The 25,151-nt window shown below is 36.5% G+C and overlaps 1 protein-coding gene across 1 annotated transcript in view; it reads left to right on the top strand.

The window, feature by feature from the left end:
• TTC6 (tetratricopeptide repeat domain 6) overlaps positions 1-25,151 on the top strand; it is a 192,908-nt gene that overhangs the window by 133,985 nt on the left and 33,772 nt on the right. Inside the window, exons 15-21 of the mRNA XM_024762076.1 lie at positions 1,620-1,756; positions 15,786-15,955; positions 19,071-19,191; positions 20,625-20,775; positions 23,431-23,513; positions 24,414-24,490; positions 24,925-25,085. Coding sequence (XP_024617844.1) covers positions 1,620-1,756; positions 15,786-15,955; positions 19,071-19,191; positions 20,625-20,775; positions 23,431-23,513; positions 24,414-24,490; positions 24,925-25,085 — 900 coding nt within the window. The remainder of the gene's footprint in view (positions 1-1,619; positions 1,757-15,785; positions 15,956-19,070; positions 19,192-20,624; positions 20,776-23,430; positions 23,514-24,413; positions 24,491-24,924; positions 25,086-25,151) is intronic.

The following is a 25,151-nucleotide window of genomic DNA, read 5'->3' as shown; positions in this document are numbered from 1 at the left end:
TGAAATTCTTTCATATGTTATATAATCAAAATTAGTTTATTTTAGATTAGGCCCTAGAACATTTGTTACTGGGATTGATATTAACAGTGTGTCAATGATATTTTTGAATGGATGGATTTACATCTGATTCAGGTGTGGGAGCATTGAGGCAAGAGGCAACTTTGAGGGGGACTTGACTTTTCCAGCTCTCTTCTCTTGGACTATGAAGCAGAGAATAAAGAAACCTTTGAAGATTGCTTCTTTCTTTCAAACAATGGAGAAAATCATTTTCTGCTTCTTAACTCTTGAGACGTAGCTGATTCTCTTCTGCAGCAAACCTATCTGCTTCAAAAGAAGGCTGTGCTCACTGGCTCATTCATTCATTCATTCATTTACTCACAAATATTTATTGGCTAAGGCACTGTGTAGTGTTATGTAGTGGATAAATCTTGGTGAATAAAACAGACATGTTTCATGCTTACATGGAGCCTATAATTTAAAGGACAGATATTAAAGAAATAAATATATACACTAATATATAATTACAAATTGTGATGAATGCTATGATGGAAATAAAGATTATGGGAGACATTTTATATTTGGTTGGGGGATATCAGAGAATTCCCTTGAGGAAGTGAATTTTAGCTGAACTGTATTTTGAGGCTGGAGTCAAGCAGATATTCCACTGATTGAGGCAGAATTGTAACCATGAACTCCTGACTTTAAATTATTAGTTCTTAGTACAATTGAGAACTTAGATGTTATTGAAATAATTTAGCTTTTCATGTTCCCAACTGCCCTGTTTCTTAATCTATGATGGTTAGCCACATACTTGACTTTCTTTTGCTTCAAGAGAATATTATAAGTTTTGGTAACTTCTTGTCTAGAAGTGACCACAAATCTCTTTTGAAGATATTAAAATTATTAAAATATCTTTTCTGATCATTTCCTTTATCTAGCACCAATAGTTTAAAGATTGACTAATGCAGCAACTTGAGGTCAAACAAACTTCAGAATCTTTAGAGTTTTTTTTCCCCTGTTTTAAAAATACTTCATAATCTTTGTACTTCATTTTTTTCCCACTATCAATAGGCAAGGAACTTTACAACTGAGTTTACAATGATTTAGTCTCGTTACTCTATTGCCTTGTATGTCAATGTGAAATGAATGAACCATGCCAATACTAATTCATTTCTTTTCAACATTTTAGGGACTAAATTAATCCATATTTAATTTCATTGAATCAGCCTTGATGTGATCTAATATATATTGTCTTTAATTGGAATAAAATGCTATGATAGATCCAATATAACCCTACTCTAGCTGAACAATTACTTATGAGGTTTTATTAGTAAAAATTTTAGTGGGCAGAAACCTTGGCTTCTTGTATGTGCTGGGTTTTGTTTTTGTTTTTTTAATAAAACCTCCACTTTCTAGAATTTGATGACAAATGGACTTCCTAAAGGCATGGTCTTCAAATGCAAATCTGAAAGTTCTGGCATCTTAAAGTAGTTTGTTTTTATGTAATCTGAAGTTAAAAACATGGTTTTAGTCCATTTAATTTGCTATAGGATTATATACTTGTTTTTTTTTTCATTATGTGATATGTTTTTGTGCCTCCCCTCCACACACCCGTGTAGTGTATCTTTTATGATCCCAGAAGAACAGATGCATTATTTAAACGTGGGATGTTCTACTATGAAAATGAAGACTGGATTGCAGCTGAAGAGGATTTTACAGCCTTGTTAAATATAGATCCCCAAAATTCTCAAGCAAGGTGAGAATTATTTTAGATATGGTTTTTGAATGTTTTTTTTTTTGAAATACATTCTCAGGAAAGAAAATTTCTTGAAATACATCAGACAGCCCTTTAAAAGTAGTGAATCGATTTTTAGTGCTACTAGTGAAGGAAAATCTTTACCTATACCCTAAGAGTAGTGGGTAGTTTAACTTAAATAGCATGAAATGATAATTTAGAATTGTTTCATTTGCATTTCCTGAATACTAGTTACATTATCAGTTTTTGAAGTATTGACCTATATTTTGTTTCTTTGGATTTCTTTTCATATACTTTGTATTCATTCAGTACAGAGAACTGTTCATATAGATTTCTGTGCTATCTTATTGTAACCGGGATATTAAACTTTGCTCTTCCAACCTTATTGTGCATAATACAGTTTCCATTTTGTTGCTTTTCTTTTCATCTAAGTTTTGTTTTGAAGAGGCTTAAAATGTGTATGTAGCCATACCTATTCATCTCTTCACTCACAGTTTTTGTTTAACATTAACATTATTATAGAAAAATACAGCAAGCATCCAAAAAAAGTATACAAAGTACAAACATACAGCTTGATGACTTATCACAATATAAATGCTCGTGTAACCATTATCAGGTCAAGAAACAACATTACTAGCACCCCCTTGTGCCTTTGCCTTCCTGAGAAGGTAACCACTATCCTGACTTGTATTTCTTTATAGTTTCAACACATAAGTATGTGTCCCTAAACATTCTTGGTTTAGTTTTGCCTGTTTTTTTTGAACTTTATATAAAGAGAATTATAAGGTAGTTTTCTTTCAATTCTAACTTATTTCATTGAATATTATATACTATTGCATGTGGCTGTAGTTTTCTCCTTTTGATTTTTGTATAGTATTCAGTTACATGAATATATTGCAGTTTACTTATCCATCCTACTGTTGATGGACAGTTGAGTGTTTCTAATTTTTGATGATCACAAATACTGTTTCCTTCAACTTTCTTATACATGACACACATATACTCATTTATGTTGGATGCACAAGTAGGAGTAGAACATATGGTACATAGGGTATGCAGTTGTTCAGCTGTAGGGCCAAACTAATTTTACAAACTGGTTGTACTACCAGCAGTATATGCAGGCTCCACACCAGTACTAGGTACTATTATAACTTTCAAGTTGTAGCCATCCTAGTGGGTGTGTAGTATTATCTCATTTAGTTTGAATTTTCATTTTCTTCATTACCAACATGATTATTCATTTTCAAAATTTTCTTAACCATTTGGATTTTCTTTTTTGTCATTGATGACTTTTGGGTTGTTGGTCTTTTTTCTTATTGATTTGTATGAACTATTACATATTCTTGATATGGGCCCTTTGTTGGTTATATTTACAGCACATTTTTTTCCTCCTCCAGATTGTCACTGCACTCCTTAAATAATTGTCTTTTGGTAAACAAAGTTTTACAATGAAACATAGTCTGATTTAGTAACGTTTTTCTTTAAGGTTAGTGCTTTTTGTGTACTATAAGTAAGTTTTTTCTACTTTTGTGTCATGTAGATATTCTCCTGTCTGATCTTCTAGAAGGTTTATTGTTTCGCTTTTAAAGTTAGATTTACAGTACACCTAGAATCAATTTTTGTATATGATGTGAAGTAGGGAAACAAATTTCACTTTTTCGACATGCATGTTCAATTTTCCAAGCAACATTTAATAAAAACCCTGTGCCTTTACCATCGCTTTGCAGTGTTAGCTTTGTAGGAAATGAAGATCCATGTATGGGTGGATCTATTTCTCAGTCTCTTTTTCTATTTTGCAGGTTTTAAAAAAATCTATCTTTGCACCAATACTATGCTGCCTTAAATACTATAGTTTCATAATAAGACTTGAAATCCAGTAGAACAGTTCTTTTGATCTGTCAAAATTGTCAGAGCATTCCTTGGCTTTTTTGCATTTCCAAACACATTGAGTTGGGTTAAACTATATGAAAATTGACTTCTTTATAGATCAAAATAGTAAAATTTCAAATTTTCATACGGTTTAACCTAACAGAATCAGCAGGTCAACTTCTGTGGCAATTCCTTTGTATTTTGATTGGGGTTGCAATGAATTTATAGAGCAGTAGGGGGAAATTGACATCCTAACAATTTTGAGTCTTTTCATGTATGCATACGGTACATTCTGTTTCTTTAGGTCTTCATTCCTTTTGGTCAGTAATGTTTCATAGTTTGTGTAAAGAACTCTTTTTCATATCTTTTTCTTTTTTTAAATTAATTAATTAATTATTTAAAAAAACATCTTTATTCGAGTATAATTGCTTTACAATGCTGTGTTAGTTTCTGCTTTATAACAAAGTGAATCAGCTATACATATACATATATCCCCATATCTCCTCCCTCTTGCATCGCCCTCCCTCTTACCCTCCCTATCCCACCCCTCTAGGTGGTCACAAAGCACTGAGCTGATCTCCCTGTGCTATGTGGCTGCTTCCCACTAGCTATCTGTTTTACGTTTGGTAGTGTATATATGTCCATGCCCCTCTCTCACTTTGTCCCAGCTTACCCTTCCCCTTCCCTGTGTCCTCAAGTCCATTCTCTAGTAGGTCTGTGTCTTTATTCCTATCCTGCCCCTAGGTTCTTCATAACCATTTTTTTTTTTAGATTCCATATATATGTGTTAGCGTACGGTGTTTGTTTTTCTCTTTATGACTTACTTCACTCTGTATGACAGACTCTATGTCCATCCACCTCACTACAAATAACTCAATTTCGTTTCTTTTTATGGCTAAGTAATATTCCATTGTATATGTGCCACATCTTCTTTATCCGTTCATCTGTTGATGGACACTTAGGTTGCTTCCATGTCCTGGCTATTGTAAATAGAGCTGCAATGAGCATTTTGGTACATGACTCTTTTTGCATTATGGTTTTCTCAGGGTATATGCCCAGTAGTGGGATTGCTGGGTCGTATTATAGTTCTATTTTTAGTTTTTTAAGGAACCTCCATACTATTCAACATCATGGCTGTAGCAATTTACATTCCCACCAACAGCGCAAGAGGGTTCCCTTTTCTCCACACTCTCTCCAGCATTTATTGTTTGTAGATTTTTTGATGATGGCCATTCTGACTGGTGTGACGTGATACTTCATTGTAGTTTTGAGTAGCATTTCTCTAATGATTAGTGATGTTGAGCATCCTTTCATGTGTTTGTTGGCAATCTATATATCTTCTTTGGAGAAATGTCTATTTAGGTCTGCTGCCCATGTTTGGATTGGGTTGTTTGTTTTTTGATATTGAGCTGCATGAGCTGCTTGTATATTTTGGAGATTAATCCTTTGTCAGTTGCTTTGTTTGCAAATATTTTCTTCCATTCTGAGGGTTGTCTTTTCATCTTGTTTATGATTTCCTTTGCTGTGCAAAAGATTTTAAGTTTAATTAAGTCCCATTTGTTTGTTTTTGTTTTAATTTCCATTTCTCTAGGAGGTGGGTCAAAAAGGATCTTGGTGTGATTTATGTCATAGAGTGTTCTTCCTATGTTTTCCTCTAAGAGTTTTATAGTGTTTGGCCTTACATTTAGGTCTTTAATCCATTTTGAGTTTACTTTTGTGTATGGTGTTAGGGAGTGTTCTAATTTCATGCTTTAACATGTAGCTGTCCAGCTTTCCCAGCGCCACTTATTGAAGAGGCTGTCTTTTCTCCATTGTATATTTTTCCCTCCTTTATCAAAGATAAGTTCACCATAGATGCCTGGGTTTATCTCTGGGCTTTCTATCCTGTTCCATTAATCAATATTTCTCTTTTTGTGCCAGTACCGTACTGTCTTGATTATTGTAGATTTGGAGTGTACTCGGAAGTCTAGGAGCCTGATTCCTCCAGCTCTGTTTTTCTTTCTCAAGATTGCTTTGGCAATTCAGGGTCTTTTGTGTTTCCATACAAAGTGTGAATTTTTTTGTTCTAGTTCTGTGAAAAATTTCATTGGTAGTCTGATAGGGATTGCATTGAATCTGTAGATTGCTTTGGGTACTATAGTCGTTTTCACAATGTTGATTCTTCCAATCCAAGAATATGGTATATCTCTCCATCTGTTTGTATCATCTTTAATTTCTTTCATCAGTGTCTTATAATTTTCTGCATACGGGTCTTTTGTCTCCTTAGGTAGGTTTATATCTAGGTATTTTATTCTTTTTGTTGCAGTGGTAAATGGGAGTGTTTCCATAATTTCTCTTTCAGATTTTTCATCATTAGTATATAGGAATGCCAGAGATTTCTGTGCATTAATTTTGTATACTGCTACCTTACCAAATTCATTGCTTACCTCTAGTAGTTTTCTGGTGGCATATCTAGGATTATCTGTGTCTATTATCATGTCATCTGCAAACAGTGACAGTTTTACTTCTTTTTTCCAATTTGTATTCCTTTAATTTCTTTTTCTTCTCTGATTGCTGTGGCTAGGACTTCCAAAACTATATTGAATAATAGTGGTGAGAGTGGACAGCCTTGTCTTGTTCCTGATCTTAGTGGAAATGGTTTCAGTTTTTCACCATTGAGAACAATGTTGGCTTGGGTTTGTCATATATGGCCTTTATTATGTTGAGGAAAGTTCCCTGTATGCCTACTTTCTGGAGAGTTTTTATCATAAATGGGTGTTGAATTTGGTCGAAAGTTTTTTCTGCATCTATTGAGATGATCATGTGGTTTTCATCCTGCAGTTCATTAATATAGTGCATCACATTGATTGATTTGTGTATACTGAAGAATCCTTGCATTCCTGGGATAAACCCACTTGAACCTGATGTATGATCCTTTTTATTTGCTGCTGGATTCTGTCTGCTAGTATTTTGTTGAGGATTTTTTCATCTATGTTCATCAGTGATATTGGCCTGTAGTTTTCTTTCTTTGTGACATCTTTGTCTGGCTTTGGTATCAGGGTGTTGGTGGCCTCTTAGAATGAGTTTGGGAGTGTTTCTCCCTCTGCTATATTATGGAAGGTTTGAGAAGGATTGGTGTTAGCTCTTCTCTAAATGTTTCATAGAATTCGCCTGTGAAGCCATCTGGTCCTGGGCTTTTGTTTGTTGGAAGATATTTAATCACAACTTCAATTTCAGTGCTGTGATGGGTCTGTTTATATTTTCTATTTCTTCCTGGTTCAGTCTTGGAAGGTTGTGCTTTTCTAAGAATTTGTCCATTTCTTCCACATTGTCCGTTTTATTGTCATATAGTCGCTTATAGTAATCTCTTATGATCCTTTGTATTTCTGCAGTGTGATGTTCTCCTTTTGCATTTATCATTCTGTTGACCTGAGTCTTCTCCCTTTGTTTCTTTTTTTAAAAAAATATTTATTTATTTATTTATTTTTGGCTGCATTTGTTTTCATTGCTGCACGTGGGCTTCTCACTGTGGTGGCTTCTCTTGTGGCAGAGCACGGGCTCTAGGCGTGCAGGCTTCAGTAGTTGTGGCACATAGGCTTAGCTGCTCTGTGGCATGTGGTAACCTCCCGGACCAAGGATCGAACCTGTGTCCCCTGCATTGGCAGGTGGATTCTTAACCAATGCGCCACCAGGGAAGCCCCTCCCTTTGTTTCTTGATGAGTCCAGCTAATGGCTTATCAATTTTGTTTACCTTCTCAAAGTACCAGCTTTTAGGTTTATTGATCTTTGCTATCATTTCCTTCATTCTTTTTCATTTATTTCTGATCTGAACTTTATGATTTCTTTCCTTCAGCTAACTATGGGTTTTTTTGTTGTTGTTCTTCTTCTTTCTCTAATTGCTTTAGGTATAAGAATAGTTTATTTGAGATTTTTCTTGTTTCTTGAGGTAGGATTGTATTGCTATAAACTTCCCTCTTAGAACTGCTTTTACTGCATCCCATAGGTTTTGGGCCATCATGTTTTCATCGCCATTTGTTTCTAGGTATTTTTTGATTTCCTCTTTGATTTCTTCAGTGATCTCTTGGTTATTTAGTAGTGTATTGTTTAGCCTCCATGTATTTGTATTTTTTACAGATTTTTTTTTCCCTGAAATTGATATCTAGTCTCATAGCATTGTGGTCAGAAAAGATACTTGATACATTTTTAGTTTTATTAAATTTACCAAGGCTTGATTTGTGACTCAAGATATGATCTATCCTGGAGAATGTTCCATGAGAACTTGAGAAGAAAGTGTATTCTGTTCTTTTTGGATGGAATGTCCTATAAATATCAGTTAAGTCCATCTTGTTTAATGTGTCATTTAAAACTTGTGTTTCCTTATTCATTTTCATTTTGGTTGATCTGTCCATTGGTGAATGTGTGGTGTTAAAGTCCCCTACTATGATTGTGTTACTGTCGATTTTCCCTTTTATGGCTGTTAGCATTTGCCTTATGTATTGAGGTGCTCCTATGTTGGGTGCATAAAGATTTACAATTTTTATATCTTCTTCTTCGATTGATCCCTTGATCATTATGTAGTGTCCTTCTTTGTCTCTTGTAATAGTCTTTATTTCAAAGTCTATTTTGTCTGCTCTGAGAATTGCTTCTCCAGCTTTCTTTTGATTTCCAGTTGCATGGAATATGTTTTTCCATCCCCTCACTTTCGGTCTGTATGTGTCCCTACGTCTGAAGTTGGTCTCTTGTAGACAGCATACATAAAAGTCTTGTTTTTGTATCCATTCAGCCAGTCTGTGTCTTTTAGTTGGAGCATTTAATCCATTTACATTTAAGTTAATTATCGATATGTATGTCCCTATTACCATTTTCTTAATTGTTTTGGGTTTGTTATTGTAGGTCTTTTCCTTCTGTTGTGCTTCCTGCCTAGAGAAGTTCCTTTAGCATTTGTTGTAAAGCTGGTTTGGTGGTGCTGAATTCTCTTAGCTTTTGCTTGTCTGTAAAGGTTTTAATTGCTCCATCAAATCTGAATGAGATCCTTGCTGGGTAGAGTAATCTTGGTTGTAGGTTTTTCCCCTTCACCACTTTAAATATGTCCCACCACTCCCTTCTGGCTTGCAGAGTGTCTGCTGAAAGATCAGCTGTTAATCTTATGGAGATTCCCTTGTATGGTATTTGTTGCTTTTCCCTTGCTGATTTTAATATTTTTTCTTTGTATTTAATTTTTGATAGTTTGATTAATACGTGTCTTGGCATGTTTCTCCTTGGATTTATCCTGTATGGGACTCTCTGCCCTTTCTGGACTTGATTGGCTGTTTCCTTTCCCATATTAGGGAAGTGTTCAAGTATAATTTCTTCAAATATTTCCTCAGTCTCTTTCTTTTTCTCTTCTTCTTCTGGGACCCCTATAATTTGAATGTTGGTTCGTTTAATGTTGTCCCAGAAGTCTGTGAGACTGTCCTCAATTATTTTCATTCTTTTTTCTTTATTTTGCTCTGTGGTAGTTATTTCCACTATTTTATCTTCCAGGTCAGTTATGCGTTCTTCTGCCTCAGTTATTCTGCTACTGATTCCTTCTAGAGAATTTTTAATTTCATTTATTGTGTTGTTCATCATTGTTTCTGTGCTCTTTAGTTCTTCTAGGTCCTTGTTAAACGTTTCTTTTATTTTCTCCATTCTATTTCCAGGATTTTGGATAATCTTTACTATCACTACTCTGAATTGTTTTTCAGGTAGACTGCCTATTTCCTCTTCATTTGTTTGGTTTGTTGGGTTTTTACCTTGCTCCTTCATCTGCTGTGTATTTCTCTGTCTTCTCATTTTGCTTGACTTACTGTGTTTGGGGTCTCCTTTTCACAGGCTGCATGTTCGTAATTCCCATTGTTTTTGGTGTCTGCCCCCAGTGGGTAAGGTTGGTTCAGTGGGTTGTGTGTGTTTCCTCGTGGAGGGGACTGGTGCCTGTGTTCTGGTGGATGAGGCTGGATCTAGTCTTTCTGGTGTGCAGGACTGCCTCCTGTGGTCTCTTTTGGGGTGTCTGTGCCCCAGTATGATTTTACGCAGCCTCTCTGCAAATGGGTGGTTTGTCTTCCTGTCTGGCTAGTTGTTTGCTGTGGGTTCTCCAGCACTGTATCTTGCTGGTTGTTGAGTGGAGCTGCGTCTTAGTGTTGTGATGGAGATCTCTGGGAGAGCTCTTGCAGATCAATATTACATGGAGCCAGGAGGTCTCTGGTGGTCCAACGTTCTGAACTGAGCTCTCCCACCTCAGAAGCTCAGGCCTGACACCCGGCCAGAGCACCAAGACCCTGTCAGCCACACAGCTCAGAAGAAAAGGGAGAAGAAAATAAATAAATAAAATAAAAAATTTTAAAATATTAGAATAAAAAATTTTAAAGGTAATAAAAAAAGAAGAGAGCAACCAAACCAATAAACAAATCCAACAATGATAAAAAGATCTAAAATTTAAACTAATGTAAACTTATAAATCAGAAACTAGTCAGTCACATATAGCAAACCTCAAGTCCACAGTTGCTCCCAAAGTCCACCACCTCAATGTTGGGAGGATTTGTTGTCTATTCAGTTATTTCACAGGTGCAGGGTACATCAAGTTGATTGTGGAGATTTAATCCGCTGCTCCTGAGGCTGCACGGAGAAATTTTCCTTTCTCTTCTTTGTTTGCACAGCTCCTGGGGTTCAGCTTTGGATTTGGCCCTGCCCCTGCATGTAGGTTGCCCTCTGACGTCTTCTCTTCACCCAGACAGGAGGGAGTTAAAGGAGCGGCTGACTAGGAGGCTCTGTCTCACTCAGGCTGTGGGGAGGGAGGGGTACAGAATGCAGGGTGAGCCTGCAGCTACAGAGGCTGGCCTGACATTGCAACAGCGTGTGGCGTGGTGTGTGTTCTCCCAGGGAAATTGTCCCGGGACCCTGGCAGTGACGGGCTGCACAGGCTCCCAGGAGGGGAGGTGTGGATAGTGACCTGTGTTTACACACAGGCTTCTTGGTGGCTGCAGCAGCAGCCTTAGCGTTTCATGCCTGTCTCTGGTGTCCACGCTGAAAGCTGCGGCTCACGCCTGTCTCTCAAGCTCGTTTAGGGGATGCTCTGAATCCCCAATCCTCGCGCACCCTGAAACAATTGTCTCTTGCTTCTTAGGCATTTCCAGACTTTCTCCCAGATTCTCTCCCAGCTAGCTGTGGTGCATTAGCCCCCTTCAGGCTGTGTTCACGCAGCCAACCACAGTCCTCTCCCTGGGATCTGCCCTCTGACGCCCGAGCCTCAGCTCCCAGCCCTCACCCATCCCAGCAGGTGAGCAGACAAGCCTCTCAGGCTGGTGACTGCTGGTCGGCCCCGATCCTCTGTGCGGGACTCTCTCTGCTTTGCCTTCTGCACCCCTGTTGCTGCGCTCTCCTCCGCGGCTCCGAATCTCCCTGCTGTGCACACCCCGTCTCCGCCCGCGAAGGGGCTTCCTAGTGTGTGGAAACTTCTCCTTCACAGCTCCCTCCAAGAGGTGTGGGTCCCATTCCTATTCTTTTGTCTCTGTTTTTTCTTTTGCCCTACGCAGGTATGTAGGGATTTTCTTGCCTTTTGGGAAGTCTGAGGTCTTCTGCCAGTAGGTGTTCTGTAGGAGTTATTCCACATGTAGATGTATTTTTGATGTATTTGTGGGGAGGAAGGTGATCTCTATGTCTTACTCCTCTGCCATCTTGAAGGTCCTCCCTTGGCATTTATTTTCTTTTAGCACTTTGAACATATTGCAATGCAGTATCATATAGATTCCTTTTTTTTTTTTTAAGTGAAAAAATCAGTGGTTAGTCAATGCCTTTGAAAGTAATGTGTCTTTGGTTGCTTTTAAACTTTTCTCATTGTCTTTGTTTTTAACATTTTTATTTATTTATTTTTGGCTGCATTGGGTCTTCATTGCAGTGCAAGGGCTTTTCTCTAGTTGTAGCAATCAGGGGCTACTCTTTGTTGATGTGCATAGGCTTCTCATTGTGGTAGCTTCTCTTGTTGTGAAGCACAGGCTCTAGGAGTGTGGGCTTCAGTAGTTGTGGCATGCGGGCTCAGTAGTTGTGGCTCACAGGCTCCTGGGCGCAGGCTCAGTAGTCATGGCACACGGGCCTAGTTGCGCTGTGGCATGTGGGATCTTCCCGGACCAGGGCTCGAACCTGTGTTCCCTGCATTGGCAGGCAGATTCTTAACCACTATGCCACCAGGGAAGCCCTTCTCATCCTTGGATTTCAGCAGTTTTGGTATATTGTGCCTAAGAGTGGTTTTCTTTTTACTTACTGTGTTTATGATTCATAGACTATTCAGTGAGTCATGATGTTTCTGGCCGTGATTTTGGATGAGAAATCAGCTATTCATCTTATTGAGTATTCCAAGTACATGATGAGTTGCTTCTCTCATACTGCTTTCAAGATTCTTTCCTTGTGGCTTTCACCAGGTTGATTATAAGGTGCCTCTACATTTCTTCGAATTTATGGAATCATTGAGCTTCTTGGTTGTATAGACTCATTTCTTTCATCAAATTTGGGAAGCTTTCAACCATTACTTTTTCAAATGTCATTTCTGCTCCTTTACTATCTCCTTTCCTTTTGTGACTTGCAATGTATGCATATGTTGGTATGCTTGATGGTATTCCAGAGGTCCCTTAGCCTTTTTTTTTTCACTCTGTTTTTCTTTCTGCTTCTCAGGCTGGATAATCTGAATTGACCTTACTTCAAGTTTCCTGAATCTTTCTTTTGCCTTCTCAAATCTGTTGTTGAAACCTAGTGAATTTTCATTCGTTTTTGTAGTTTTCAACTCCAGAATTTCTATTTGGTTCCTTTTTTTCAATAATTTCTCTATCTATCAATCTAGTTCTATCTATCAGTATCTTTATTGATACCCTCTATGTGTTGAGACATCATTCTCCTAGTTTTCTTTAGTTCTTTATGGTTTCTTTTAGCTATATGAACATATTTAAGATAGTTTTGTGGGTTGTTTTGTTTTGTTTTTTTGTTTTTGGCTGGGCCAAATGGCTTGCAGGATGTTAGTTCCCTGACTAGGGATCGAACCTGCGCCCTGGCAGTGAAAGCGCCGAGTCCTAACCACTGGACTGCCATGGGTTTCCCAAAGATAGTTTATTTAAAGTTTTTAAGTTGATTTTAAGACAGTTGATTTTAAGTCTTTGTCCAATGTCTGGGCTTCCTCAAGGATGGTTTCTATTTTTTTCTTTTTATCCTGTGAATGGGTCATATTTTCTTCTTCCTTTGCATTACTTGTAATTGTTTGTTGAAAAGTAGTCACTTTGAATATTATTATGTGGCACCTTTGGATATCATATTCACCTCTTCTTCCAGTGTTTTTTGTTGCTGCTTCTTGTCATTCGTGTAGTTTGTTTAGTGACTTTTCTGAACAGATTTTATAAGTCTGTATTCTTTGTCATGTGTGGCCACTGAAGTCTGTTATCTTGGAGGTTAGCTAGTGATTTGACTGAGATTCCAACGAAACCAACCAACGAAACAAACAAAAAAACTCTCTCAGTCTTTGCAGATTGACTCTCTTTTGGGGCACTCCTTGAATGCTTATCCAGACAACTTCAGTGCCTTAGCTTTCATGTCCTACTTGCACAGAGCCTGAATTAACCAGAGGTGAAAGCTAAGGGTCTTCGTAGGTCTTTTCTGTGCATGCTTTCAGCCTTGGGTTTGCATGTGGCCTTTTAGATTCCCTACAATATGCGGAAACTTTCTAAAGCCCTCATCCCCCTGGTATCTCCTTCTCCACCTTCTTTCTTACAAGGGTTTTTGGTTTGACTATTGCCTGCCCCAACTGTTATCCCTTGCCCCAAGTGGCAGCAGCTAATACATTTGCCTTTAAATGACTTTGATAAACACCATCCAGGAAGTCACATCAGCCCTGGGAAAGCTCTAAGGCAGTCAAAACAAAGGGAAACATTTGAGCCAGTCTTTCAGTGATCCACCAGACAGGTCAAAACTACACAGCTACAGTTCTTTGAGAATAAGATTTGTATTGTTCCCTCTGGTACTAGTAACCTGCATCAGGAATGCAGGTTGTTTTCTTCAAGGCCACCATGGGTCTGGGAAGTTGGGGAGGGAAATAGGGTGAGTTAGAACACCACAGAGCTCTCTTACCAAAATTCAGCAGCTTTTCCTCCTTTATTAAGTATTACCCTGGTGATTCTAAGTTTTTAATTAGATTCGTAATTCTTTAATTGCTTCTGAAAGTATTTGCCCGCTTATTCATTGCTTTTGTGGAAAGGTGGAGTTTCGGAGTTCCCTGTTCTACCTCTTTTGCTCTACTCTAATCTCCCAACTCATTTTATCATTGCATCAACTTTAACTTAACAATAATGTTGGTGATAATAAGAATCTTCATCTTTTGAACTTAATGAAAATGCCTTTGACTTTTACCAAGAAACATCACAGTTGTAATTTTTGAGCCATTTATTCTTTAATTATTTCAAAGGAGTATCTCTTGATTCCTGTTTAAATTTTTTTCCTATGATCTACGTATAAGAATTTCATGGTAATAGGCTTTCTAATTTTGAGGATAAATGCCTCTTGACCATCATATATTTTTAGATAGAACATTATTAAACAATACTGAATTTGCTTTATCTTCACTTTCTTCAAGAGTTTTTCATCTATATTCATAGTAAGGTTGTTCACTAATTTCATAGTCAGATTTTGATTTCAGGATTTGGCTACTTTCTCAAAATGAATTAAGTCTTTCATCTTTTTCTTTTCTCAGAAACATGTCTTTAGAATTGGATAATTTTTGTTCTTTGAAAGTTTGAAATAACTTACTTCTAGAATTATCTCAGCTTGCAGCCATTTGAAGAGAGGGCAAACTTTTCTGAAGCTCTTTAAAAATTCATCCCTAGTTATTGTTCTATTCTGGTTGTCTACTTCTTGACTTAAAGGGGGATTACTTGCAGGAAGGCATCAGATTAGTTGGAGAAGAACAGAAGGTTAATTCAAGGTGTTATAATGTGGTGTTATCTTATGGGAGGCCTTATATGCCTTTTTAAAGAATTCAGCCTTATCCCATTGTCAATAGGGGGCTGTTGAAAGTTTTTGAGAAAAGTGATCTTTATTAGCTGATGATCAAATCTCATCACTCTAGAGATAAGAATGGAATAAAGTAGTAGCCCAGATGTGATCTGATGAGGGTCTTCAGTATTGAGGCGGTAGAAATGAAAGAAGGAATGGACGCAGAAGTCAGTGTGTTTGAGGAATTGACATGACTTAATGGAATCCTACAAAAAATATTAGTAATGCTTTATTCTGTAAGCTTTTAAGTTCAGAATCATATATATACTTAGAAATAATTAGTAATAGTCTTTAGCAATCAGAAATTATTAAAAATAAATGTAAGATTCTTATATTCATTAGAAACTACATAAGACATTTCTTATATGTGGGGTAAAAAAATATTTTGTTCCACGATAAAATATCCTAAGTCTTAGGATGCTTAGTGCTTTTGAAAGACCTCTGTTACTTGCTGTACTCTTTTTTCCAAATTACCATTGTTTTCATACTATAACCTTCTTGAACATCTATTTTTCTCCCCCTGGATTTAACTTCTTCAGAGCAGGCAACCTACTAGCTTTCTTCCTGTTTTTCCTTAATTGTCTTTTTTATTTTAGCTGTAAAAACTGATTTGTTTTACATTATTAAGTGATCGAAGATGAGATTTTCAGAGTTGATATAGGTCAATGAAAATTTTGAAATTGAAGTCAGAAGTTAATGGAGATAGAATTCAACTCATAAAACTGATGCAATAGCTTTTACCCTTGCAGATAGAGCTGCCTCCCATTTTTGGGGGTGTATCTTCAGTGTATCTTGGGTGCCTCATTTATTTTATTGACACACCTCTCTGATAAATGTAAGAAATATAATTATTAAGCATATATATATAATTAATATATAATATCAACAAGCATAAAGTATTTTATTATATATTTATTTATACATATAATAATAAAGTATTTTATTATATATTTACATATTTATGTATAAATTGTCCATATCCTTTTTGCTATTAACATTATGACTAAACTTACCTGGGAAGCAAAGAGAAATAATCACAAGTTGTTATTCAAATATAAAATTAGTTGTATAAGTTTGCCAAAAAGAGAAAATTTATATTTTGCAGTACATGTTGAAATGAATTTTTTACTTTTTCTAGGACATACCGAGGGAGAGTATATTTTAAACGGCACTTTTATAAGCAAGCAACTCAAGATCTTTCTACTGCAATTCACTTAGATCCTAATAACTGGTTAGCATTGTATTACAGAGCCTGCTTATTTAGGAAGAGTAACCCTCTTAGAGCACTGCAGGATTATAGTGTTTCAGGTACTTCACCTTTAATGGCAAATACATGGAATTTAATCTGAGGTTCAGCAACTCACTTTCATGGAGTAGAATACTAATGTGGGATGACTAATGTAATATGTATATTGTTATACATTTATATATATATTTATATAGCATATATATTTATTTATACTTAAAGCTACAATAATTTAGCTAAAAGTGTTTCTAATATCCCCTTTTAGTGTGTATGAGTGTGTGTGTGTTTAAGTGTGTACAACTGTGACAGAGAGAATATCATATCAAAGAAATCTCTTTCTATATATGAAGTTCTGAGGCTATTTATGGAAATCCAGGCCTATTTCTTTTTTTTTTTTTTTTGTGGTACGCGGGCCTCTCACTGTTGTGGCCTCTCCCGTTGCGGAGCACAGGCTCCGGACTCACAGGCCCAGCGGCCACGGCTCACGGGCCCAGCTGCTCCGCGGCACGTGGGATCCTCCCGGACCGGGGCACGAACCCGCGCCCCCTGCATCGGCAGGCGGATCCCCAGCCACTGTGCCACCAGGGAAGCCCGAGGCCTATTTCTTAGTCGTTTTGATAAAATGGTAGTGATTTTTCCTAGTGGGCTGTGTCCTACTCCATAGACCCAGCCCATGGATTAGTCAAATTCAGAGTTTTGTAACCCTTAGACTAAAAATGGGCTTTGAGAATCCTCCGTAAGAGGATGCAGCAGCGAAAAGTGGCCATTTCCTCTTTACCCTGTACCAGTGCATTCTTGGTATATGAATATGTCCACAATTCTGGACATAGAATAAGTGCTCAGTAAACAGTGTCCAGCTGAATAAATTAGCCCATCCTGACTGGCAAATTTTAGCCAGAGTCCAACACTCCAAACATGGCTGTGTTCACCTGGTGCAAAGTGCTAGAATCCCAACATCCTAGATGAGGCAGAATCTAGAGATTAAGGAGACCACTAGACTCTTAGGAAGAGAATACATAACTCCTCAGGGGAGGCAATCTAAGGTGATTGTTTCTCCTTTTTTTTCCTTTGGCAGTGCTTTGCATCTTGCGGGATTTCAGTTCCCTGACCAGGGATTGAACCCCAGGCCATAACAGTGAAAGTGCCGAATCCTAACCGCTAGACCACCAGGGAACTCCAAAAGATGATTGTTTCTTGATATCTCTAAATCCATTTGCCTTCTGAGGTCACCCTTCCCATGAATATTCAAATAAAATAACTCAAAGCCCATCCTATGTGCTGAGAGGAGTCTAGTGCCCTCCCTTCTATTTCCAAGGATTCCTAGAAGAGAGAACTGAGGATTCCTGTTCAATTCTCTTGGAATCTTTGTACCTAATTTCTGCTGTCTGATTGAGTCTCCATTTTTGTTCACCAGTTCACTGCTCACGGCTACCATCTGTTACTAAATGTTTTAGGGTTCAGAGGATAAAGTTAGCACAGATAATTTAAATTTGAAGGTTAAACACCCTTATTTCTGTAAGTTTATCTTTTATTGGTCTCTGTCAGCACTGTCCATCTGCCATCTGGCTAAACCCCTTTCTTCCTGGTCTTCCTAAGAGCTGCTTTCTCGTATTTCCCTCTTCTCCAAGTTTTGGGCTTTTCACCTGCTCTTTTCTAGGCTATCACAATAATACAGATCCTTGTTATTTAATTATTCAGAGCAGACCAGCTTTATTTTAGCCTCAATCTTTTCCTATAGGATAGCGTAAGGAGTTTTATCTTTCACAATCAAAAAGGGCCCTCAATATATTTTTCTAAGCTAATAATAATATCTAACATTCATTAGGCATTTCACTACTTGCCAAGCACTATTCTAAATGCTATATATGGAGAGTCTCAATTACTCTTCAGAATAATGCTATGAGGTAGGTACTATTATCATCCCCATTTTACTGATGAGAAAACCAAAGCACAGAGAGGATAAGTAATTCTAATATTTTTGTTTCCTCAAGAAGAATGTTTCTCATACGGACACCAAGGGGGGAAAGCGGCGGGGTGGTGGTGGTGATGGTGTGAAGAATTGGGCGATTGGGATTGACATGTATACACTGATGTGTATAAAACTGATGACTAATAAGAACCTGCTGTATAAAAAAATAAATTAAAAAATTAAAAAAAAGAAGAATGTTTCTATTTTTCTAGAGCAACCAACTAACCAACTGCAGCTATTTTTCTCCTTGCTAGACAGTCATACTGTGAACTGAACAGTCAAATGGCCTTCAAGTGATTACTTAATCTGTATGATCACTGCTTACACTAGGAATACTTCCCCAAATCTAGTATTGTGCATATTTGTGTCCCAGGCTGTGAACATTATGTACATTTTTTGCAGAACTTTCCCTTTTAGCTTGAGAAGCTTGGGCGATGTGGATCAAATGTAAAAATCTCATCTACTTCACTGCATGTTTTTGAAAGTTGAGGGGGAATCAGCAAGTGAGGAGACATGAGATAACCTCTAGACTGCTAGACTGGTCACTGATGAGAGCCACATGCCTGGAGTCCTGAGAGGAGGTTATTTTTGCCCCATGCTTCTGTTCTTTGGGATACGCATAGTCAAGTTGCCTGCCTTAACTCCAAGGTCTGCTTGCAATTGGAGTAGCCTCTTTGAGCTGTCCCTCCTGGTTTATGTGTATAAGCCTGACCTCTTCTGTCTGCCCCAGTCTGGGTTTGTACCAGAACCTGTTCTTGGGCCAGTAATGATGCCTTCCTATCTTCCAAATAATAACAAGCCATCAAGGGCAATGGCACCTTTCTGACTGCAATCCACTGCAGGGGATCAGAGGTTAGATTCTAGGCCCACCTTTGCCATTGATTTGCATGGTCACTGTACCTGGCCCCTTTGGACCTTAATCTCTTCATCTGTAAAGTGAGTGGACTATCATAGATTAATACCAGGATTTCTTCCAGCTCTAATGAGTTTGTGAGCCATAACAATCACATTGTTCCTTATAAACAAATACACTTTTTTATGTGAGTATTGTGTTTTACTCACCAAATAAGTACACTCATGACAGATATGTTTTATTTTATGTAATGTTAAAAAAAATAAGAATAAGCAGTAGGAAGGGGCATAGACTAAAATGTAACTCGGATATGTTTGTTCAGAACCTGAATACGATATATCCCTTTATTCTTAAGCTCTCATAAATGACGGCTGTGAGAATCTTAGCTGCTTCCTGCATCGTGGCGTACTCTACGCGGATCTAAAACTTTGGTTGCTGGCAGTTTGTGACTTTGAAGCTGTTATTTCTCTAGAAAGGTATGTTTTCCCTTTGATTCATATTGATTTCACTTTCATATAAAATCAGGAAAACACCAAGGTGGAAGAAAAAGCGTTCTCCCCTCATCATTAATAACCTTGTAAAAATGAGACAATTATGAAGTCACCCTAGAATTAGAATACTACCTCTGAAAATAAGCTTACTTCTAAAATAAGAACTGTTCTCAATATCTGTTTGCCACAGATGCTTTTGCAAACTTTAGAGATTGAATGGGTTTGAGAGGAGTTTAAATCCAAGGATAGCAAAACCAACCAGTAATTAAGAGCAGTTTGGGGATGCCCAGGTTAAAGCTTTTTGAAGTTAAGTTCATGGAAAATTGTCATCAAGTTTTAAAATAATGGCAAAATACTTGCTTGCTATATTGTTGCTAGGCACAATATACGACTCAGTGGGAAGAAATCCTCTATTTAGAACTTCTGACTACATTTTGTTTAGTAAAGCAAAATAAAAAAAGCAAATACCATTAGAACACAGGTTCAGGAAGGAACAGACTGAAAGTTACATACGCTAGTCAGAAAGCCAGGCTGTAAAAAGTAGAAGTTAATTAAATAATTCCTCTTCTTTCCAAAGAAGTATTCTTTAAAATGGAAGGTGTCAGAAAGAGTAACAAATCATGCCCATTCTGTGCCAACCGGCAGACTGCTTACTTAGCTTATTTAAGGTAAACTTTGAACTTGACTTGGGAAAAGTCATGGAACATGGCTCCACAATGGCCACAGTGGTTTTCTTTGGGATATTTTTGAGTCAGGAAGAGAAAGAAATGAGTTTCAGTTGCAGAAAGCCAGAAAGTGGGCAGTCGGCAAAAGGGTCAGGGCTTCTGTGCAGTTGGGATACAGAATGTGTAGTTTCCTCATTTTGAAATAGAGGCATGGAACAAATAATTTCTAAGGTTATTTCTACATTGAAAATTGTTTGATTCTAAGAGAGAAAAACAACTTTTATTTGATATAGAAAAGCAACTGGGTTAATACCTCTGTGGAGAGGATTTTTAACCCTAAGCCTCGAGAATATTGCTCTCTCTCACTGTTCCTCACCCTTTCTCTTGGCGAATATAACATAGCTTGAGGCAAAAACTTTTGAGTTGAGGACAACTAAGCTTGTTATCCAAGATAAGTCAAGAATAAGTCAGGGAAGAGTGAAGTATTGCTAAGAGTCTAGGAGACTTCAGGAAATCAGTTCCTAGGACAGGCTCTACAAATGTTTATTCCTAACTAAGGATTTCATAAAGGTGTTTATAATTTTTAATAGAAAGTATTTAACTAATTTATTTTGCTTTAGGAAAACTGTCCTGTCCAAGAGAAAGAACCCTGGTATAAATTGATGTATGTATTTCATTAGGTTCATTTATAATTGGAGAATATCTGGAGTAATGAAAATGTCTAAGAATATTTTGCTTTCTCATTTTTTTTAGAACCATTATTTTGGCTTATATAAATATTGGCCTCATATATCTACTACACCTGGATAACTACATTGAAGCCACTCGGTATTTTTCTGAGGCTATTAGACTTGACCCTATGTATATTCAAAGCTATATTTGTCGAGCAGAAGCCTATCATAAGGTATTTAAGGTTTGAGAACTTTGATTTTTAAAAAATGTTTCAATTTTTTGAATATTTGTTCAATGTAATTTCAGATATATCAACGTATTCTTTTTCGGCTAATTACAGAGCCTAACGCATTTATAAACAATACATATTAGGTAGATATATTGATAGTTAATTACCCACTTAAAAATCCTCTCCTGATTAGGTGTGAATTTTTGTCTTTTTTTTAAAAATAATGCCTGTTTTTTTTCTTATTACAAAAGCAATGTATATTTACCACATGTAATATATGTATGCAAATAAGAATACATTAAAAAACATCCATTATTTCATTCTTTAGAGATAACTACTGTTAACATTTTAGAGTCCATCAGTTTTGTGTGTGTGTGTGTATGAGGAGTGAGTGAATGGGTGAGTTCATAGAATGAGATCTGTGCATAGAATGGGGTCCAAATCATTTACACTTTCCTTTAAATTTCTTTTTTAATTTACAAGTTATTTAAATTAAAAAAATAATATATCCTTAGTGTAAAATTCAAACAATATAGTAAATAATAAGAGCTCTCTCTGACTCCAACCAACTTGGACTTCCCAGAGATAAAGACTGTTAGCTGTTGTGTCTACCTTTCAAAACAGATATTCCCTTCTACTGCTCCATCATTAACTGTCCTGTCCAAGACACTGATTTCTCACCAGGGTTACTGCAGTAGCCTCCTGGTCTTTTTGCTTCTGTTCTTTATTCCGTTTTGATGGGTTTTCAAAACAGCACCACAGTGATCCTGTTAAAACATAAATCAGATTATTTCACTTCTTTGCCTGGAACCCTTCAATAGCTTCCCTTTGTGCTCAGAATAAAAGCCAAATCTTGCAAAAGCCAAAGGCCTACAAGAGCTCATGTGAACTGGCTCCTTGTTACCTTTCTGCCCTCATCTCCTACAAGTCCTCTCCTCACATTGGTTTCAGTCAGGATAGCCTGTTATGCTGTGGAAAACAACAACAACAACAAATAAAACTTCAAAATCACCATCTTAAAGTAACAAAGGTTCGTTTCTTGCTCACACTGCATGTCCATTGGGAGTTTGCTAGGGGCTCTGTTCTCATTGTCTTCATCTCAGGATGCAGTGTGACTAAGTCCTTACCTTCCTGATGATGGAAGCAGAAGACCCTGGGGCCATTTTGGTATTATCCCCAGGGCAGGTTTGCTTTTGATCCCTGTTGGGAAGGGGTGGGGAATGTGTGTGGCCCTTTTGCTTCACTCCCTGTTGATGGAGCTGAGGCCTTATGGGAAAGTTGGAATTTCCTCCGAGCATATTTAGAAACCAAAGCACCAGCATAATATCAAGGTGTAAGGACATATATTCAAAGACTCATTGTTCTGAGGAGACAAAAACCTCTTCACAGTAATGGTTGAATAAATTATTTTGTATTCACACTATAGAGTATTATATAGTCAATAAAAAGAATAGTTAGAATTATGCCAGGTGATTTGGAGGGATTTCCAAGAGATATTCTAGAACAAGATTTAGAAGACTTTAAAGTGTATACAGTATGATCCCATGTAGATAAAACAATGACAAACCAAACCCTGTGTATGTATATATAGAAGAATACATATGCCTACAGTGTGGGTTTAGGCTCCAGGGTAAATCCAATCTAATGCTACCTGGAGAAGTCCAACCCCAGGAAAACTTGCAAAGACCAGAGAGTGAGCTTCCATCATTCCCAGTCAGGGTTTCCTCAATGCATAGCTATGTATGATTGGAACCAGGTGGAGCAATGCAGGCATATGACAAGGTGGTTTATTAATTACACCAACCTGATCAGGGTTAGCTTGAGAAGCAGCAGGCCTGAAGTTCCACAGTAATTCTTAAATTTATTTAAAAACATCTCAGACTCCCTCCTTTTGAATTCCCTCTTTTGACTCCACCCACTATTTCCTCCAAACACTTTGTACCATTTTAACAGGTATTGTCTACTTCTATGCACAAATGTTTTGATCACCATGTCAGCATAGTAAGAGGAGTCGTTGGTTGTCCCAGGTTCATTTTGCTGGGATGTGTTTAGTTCCCCCTTTTGTAATTTCCCCAATGTTTGTAAAAATTTGTATAAATTCAGATTATGCTCTGTAACCAGTATTAAGGAAAGAATCATTGTTTACTTTTCATTGTATATTGATTTTAAACAGATATCTTTTTCATCATTGTTGTATTTTGTTTTATTCATTCATTTTACTCATTAAGTGCAAGCTTGTTTTTCCTCTTATCTTTAAGTGGAATTGACTTTTACTTTTTATTTTACATTCCTTTGCAAGCTAGTTTATTAACATGAGTAAAGTTTGGTGTAAAAGGTGTTATGGTTGAGGAAGAAAACTGAAAAGCTAAACAAAAACAAACTAGAACATATGATATAATCATATTTATTTAAAACTATATATTTGTGGATCTGTGTAATCATTCTTCAAATTTAAAGATAATTAAAAAAAAAGACTTTGCTTCATAAATTTTTTTTTCAACTTCTCTGTATCCCACTTGCTTTGATGATTCTTAAGAAACACATGTATTAGGAGAGATTCCTGCAAAATTTCTGTATTGAAGGGTGGGAGGGAATAACTATCAGAAAGGAAGCAATCAGTATTATTATGAGCTAAGTTTCTGTTTATCAACTCAACAGTTGCACAAATTGAAAAAGGCAGTAAGAGAGTTATCTCGTGCTATCCACCTTCAGCCAGATGGAATCCAATTATATATAATAAGGTATGTGTATAGAAATAGAATTCTTCTTGGGATAACTTAGTATCTGAGCTAGCTGTTGGAATCCTTAGTTCTTTCTTGATCCTTCCAGCCTCCTTGTTTTACATTTAATCTCCCAGAAATGGCCATCTCCAAATCAGCAAGTCAGATATAGTTGTTTTTGTTAAACTTTAAGATAATTCATAATATAACAGATCTTTCCCTTTGTTCTGTCCTTGCATCAAAACAAAACTGTCTGTGTTTAAGTTCTTTGAGGCCTCTCTAGATTACTGGTTAGATAGTTATCACAGATCTCATAAAAGTAAGGTAATATATTTTGATTGTGTACCCAGAGGTACCAAGTATAAACCTCAGATAATTCAGTGAAAAAAAAGATACATTGAATTGTATTTCAAATGCAGTAGAGCTTGCTATAAAAGGACCCATTGCAAATTTTGAGTTATCACTACCAAAAATATAATTACTAACATCGGAAATGGATTTACAGAAAATGGGAAAATGGACTGGAACCATGCTTTCTGATAAGGTCTTGCTTCATCTTGTAACTCTTGAACCACATTTTAACAATTTATGTAAATACTTCTCCATTTGTATGCCCCTTAAACTGTGTTTAGCTTTTAAAATTTCTCAGCAACAGAGTATAACTTTTTAAATGCTGATAATTACAAAAAGATCTGACTATTTTTCTTTCAGCTTCACATTTCCTAAATTGTTTTCTTCTCACATCTCCACGCTAATTGGCCTATTTAGACTTACATAAAATATTTATAATTTCAAATGTATTATAATAAGTATGAATAAATGTATTATAATTTAAAATTTTAAGTAACTGAGTATAAAAAACTTTATTTTAGAAAAATTATTTTTAACTGCTTAGAATTAAAAAGCTGTTATTTCTTCCAGAGGACAATATCTTCTTAGGATGAAGTGCTATGATCTTGCAAAGTTCACTATTTATCAAGTAGCAGAAATGACCAAAGGTAAATATAATCAATGTAAAATTATAATATTGTCTTAATTTAAAAAGAAATACTTCTTTAAATTTTTTATACTATTTTCAGTAGCTCTGTATAGGTAGCATGAAGGCTTCACTTGAAAGTCAAAGTTAGATTTCAAAACTAAAACTTCAGTTTCACATGTATGTAACCAATTTGTAAAATACTTCATAGCCTAGTGAATTTTGTGAGAGAGATTATTATAGGAAATACCAGGCTTATGCTGTTATTTTTTGTTTGTTCATTTGTAGTTGGAATGTCTTATTGTTTGTTGACAGTAAGTAGATTTTAGTATCATATTGATTTATTAATTCATATTGTAAAAATAGATTATTGAATTGCTTGACTGTCTTAAAATAATTATATTCTAAGTCCTAGATACTTGGCAAAGTTATTGATAAATTTTCATTTCCTTTTAGGTCTAATTGAGTTGAGTCCTATACAGCAAGCACTCATTTATTCATTTTGTGAGAAACATGACAAGGCCATTCAGGTCTTAGATGGGATCACTTTGAATAAGCCTAAGGTCACCATGTATGCTCTATTAGCAAAAGCTCAAATGAAGGCCAAGAGGAACAAGGTGAAAAGTCTTGAGTAACGTTTACTAAACCTATTAATGGAATTTTTATATTGTGCTTGGAATTAC

This window comes from Neophocaena asiaeorientalis, unplaced genomic scaffold (assembly GCF_003031525.2).
Source record: "Neophocaena asiaeorientalis asiaeorientalis breed wild unplaced genomic scaffold, Neophocaena_asiaeorientalis_V1.1 scaffold190, whole genome shotgun sequence".
In the NCBI taxonomy this organism is placed as follows: domain Eukaryota; kingdom Metazoa; phylum Chordata; class Mammalia; order Artiodactyla; family Phocoenidae; genus Neophocaena; species Neophocaena asiaeorientalis.
Note: the sequence above shows the minus strand (reverse complement) of the source record. Positions and strands in the feature narration are given on the sequence as shown.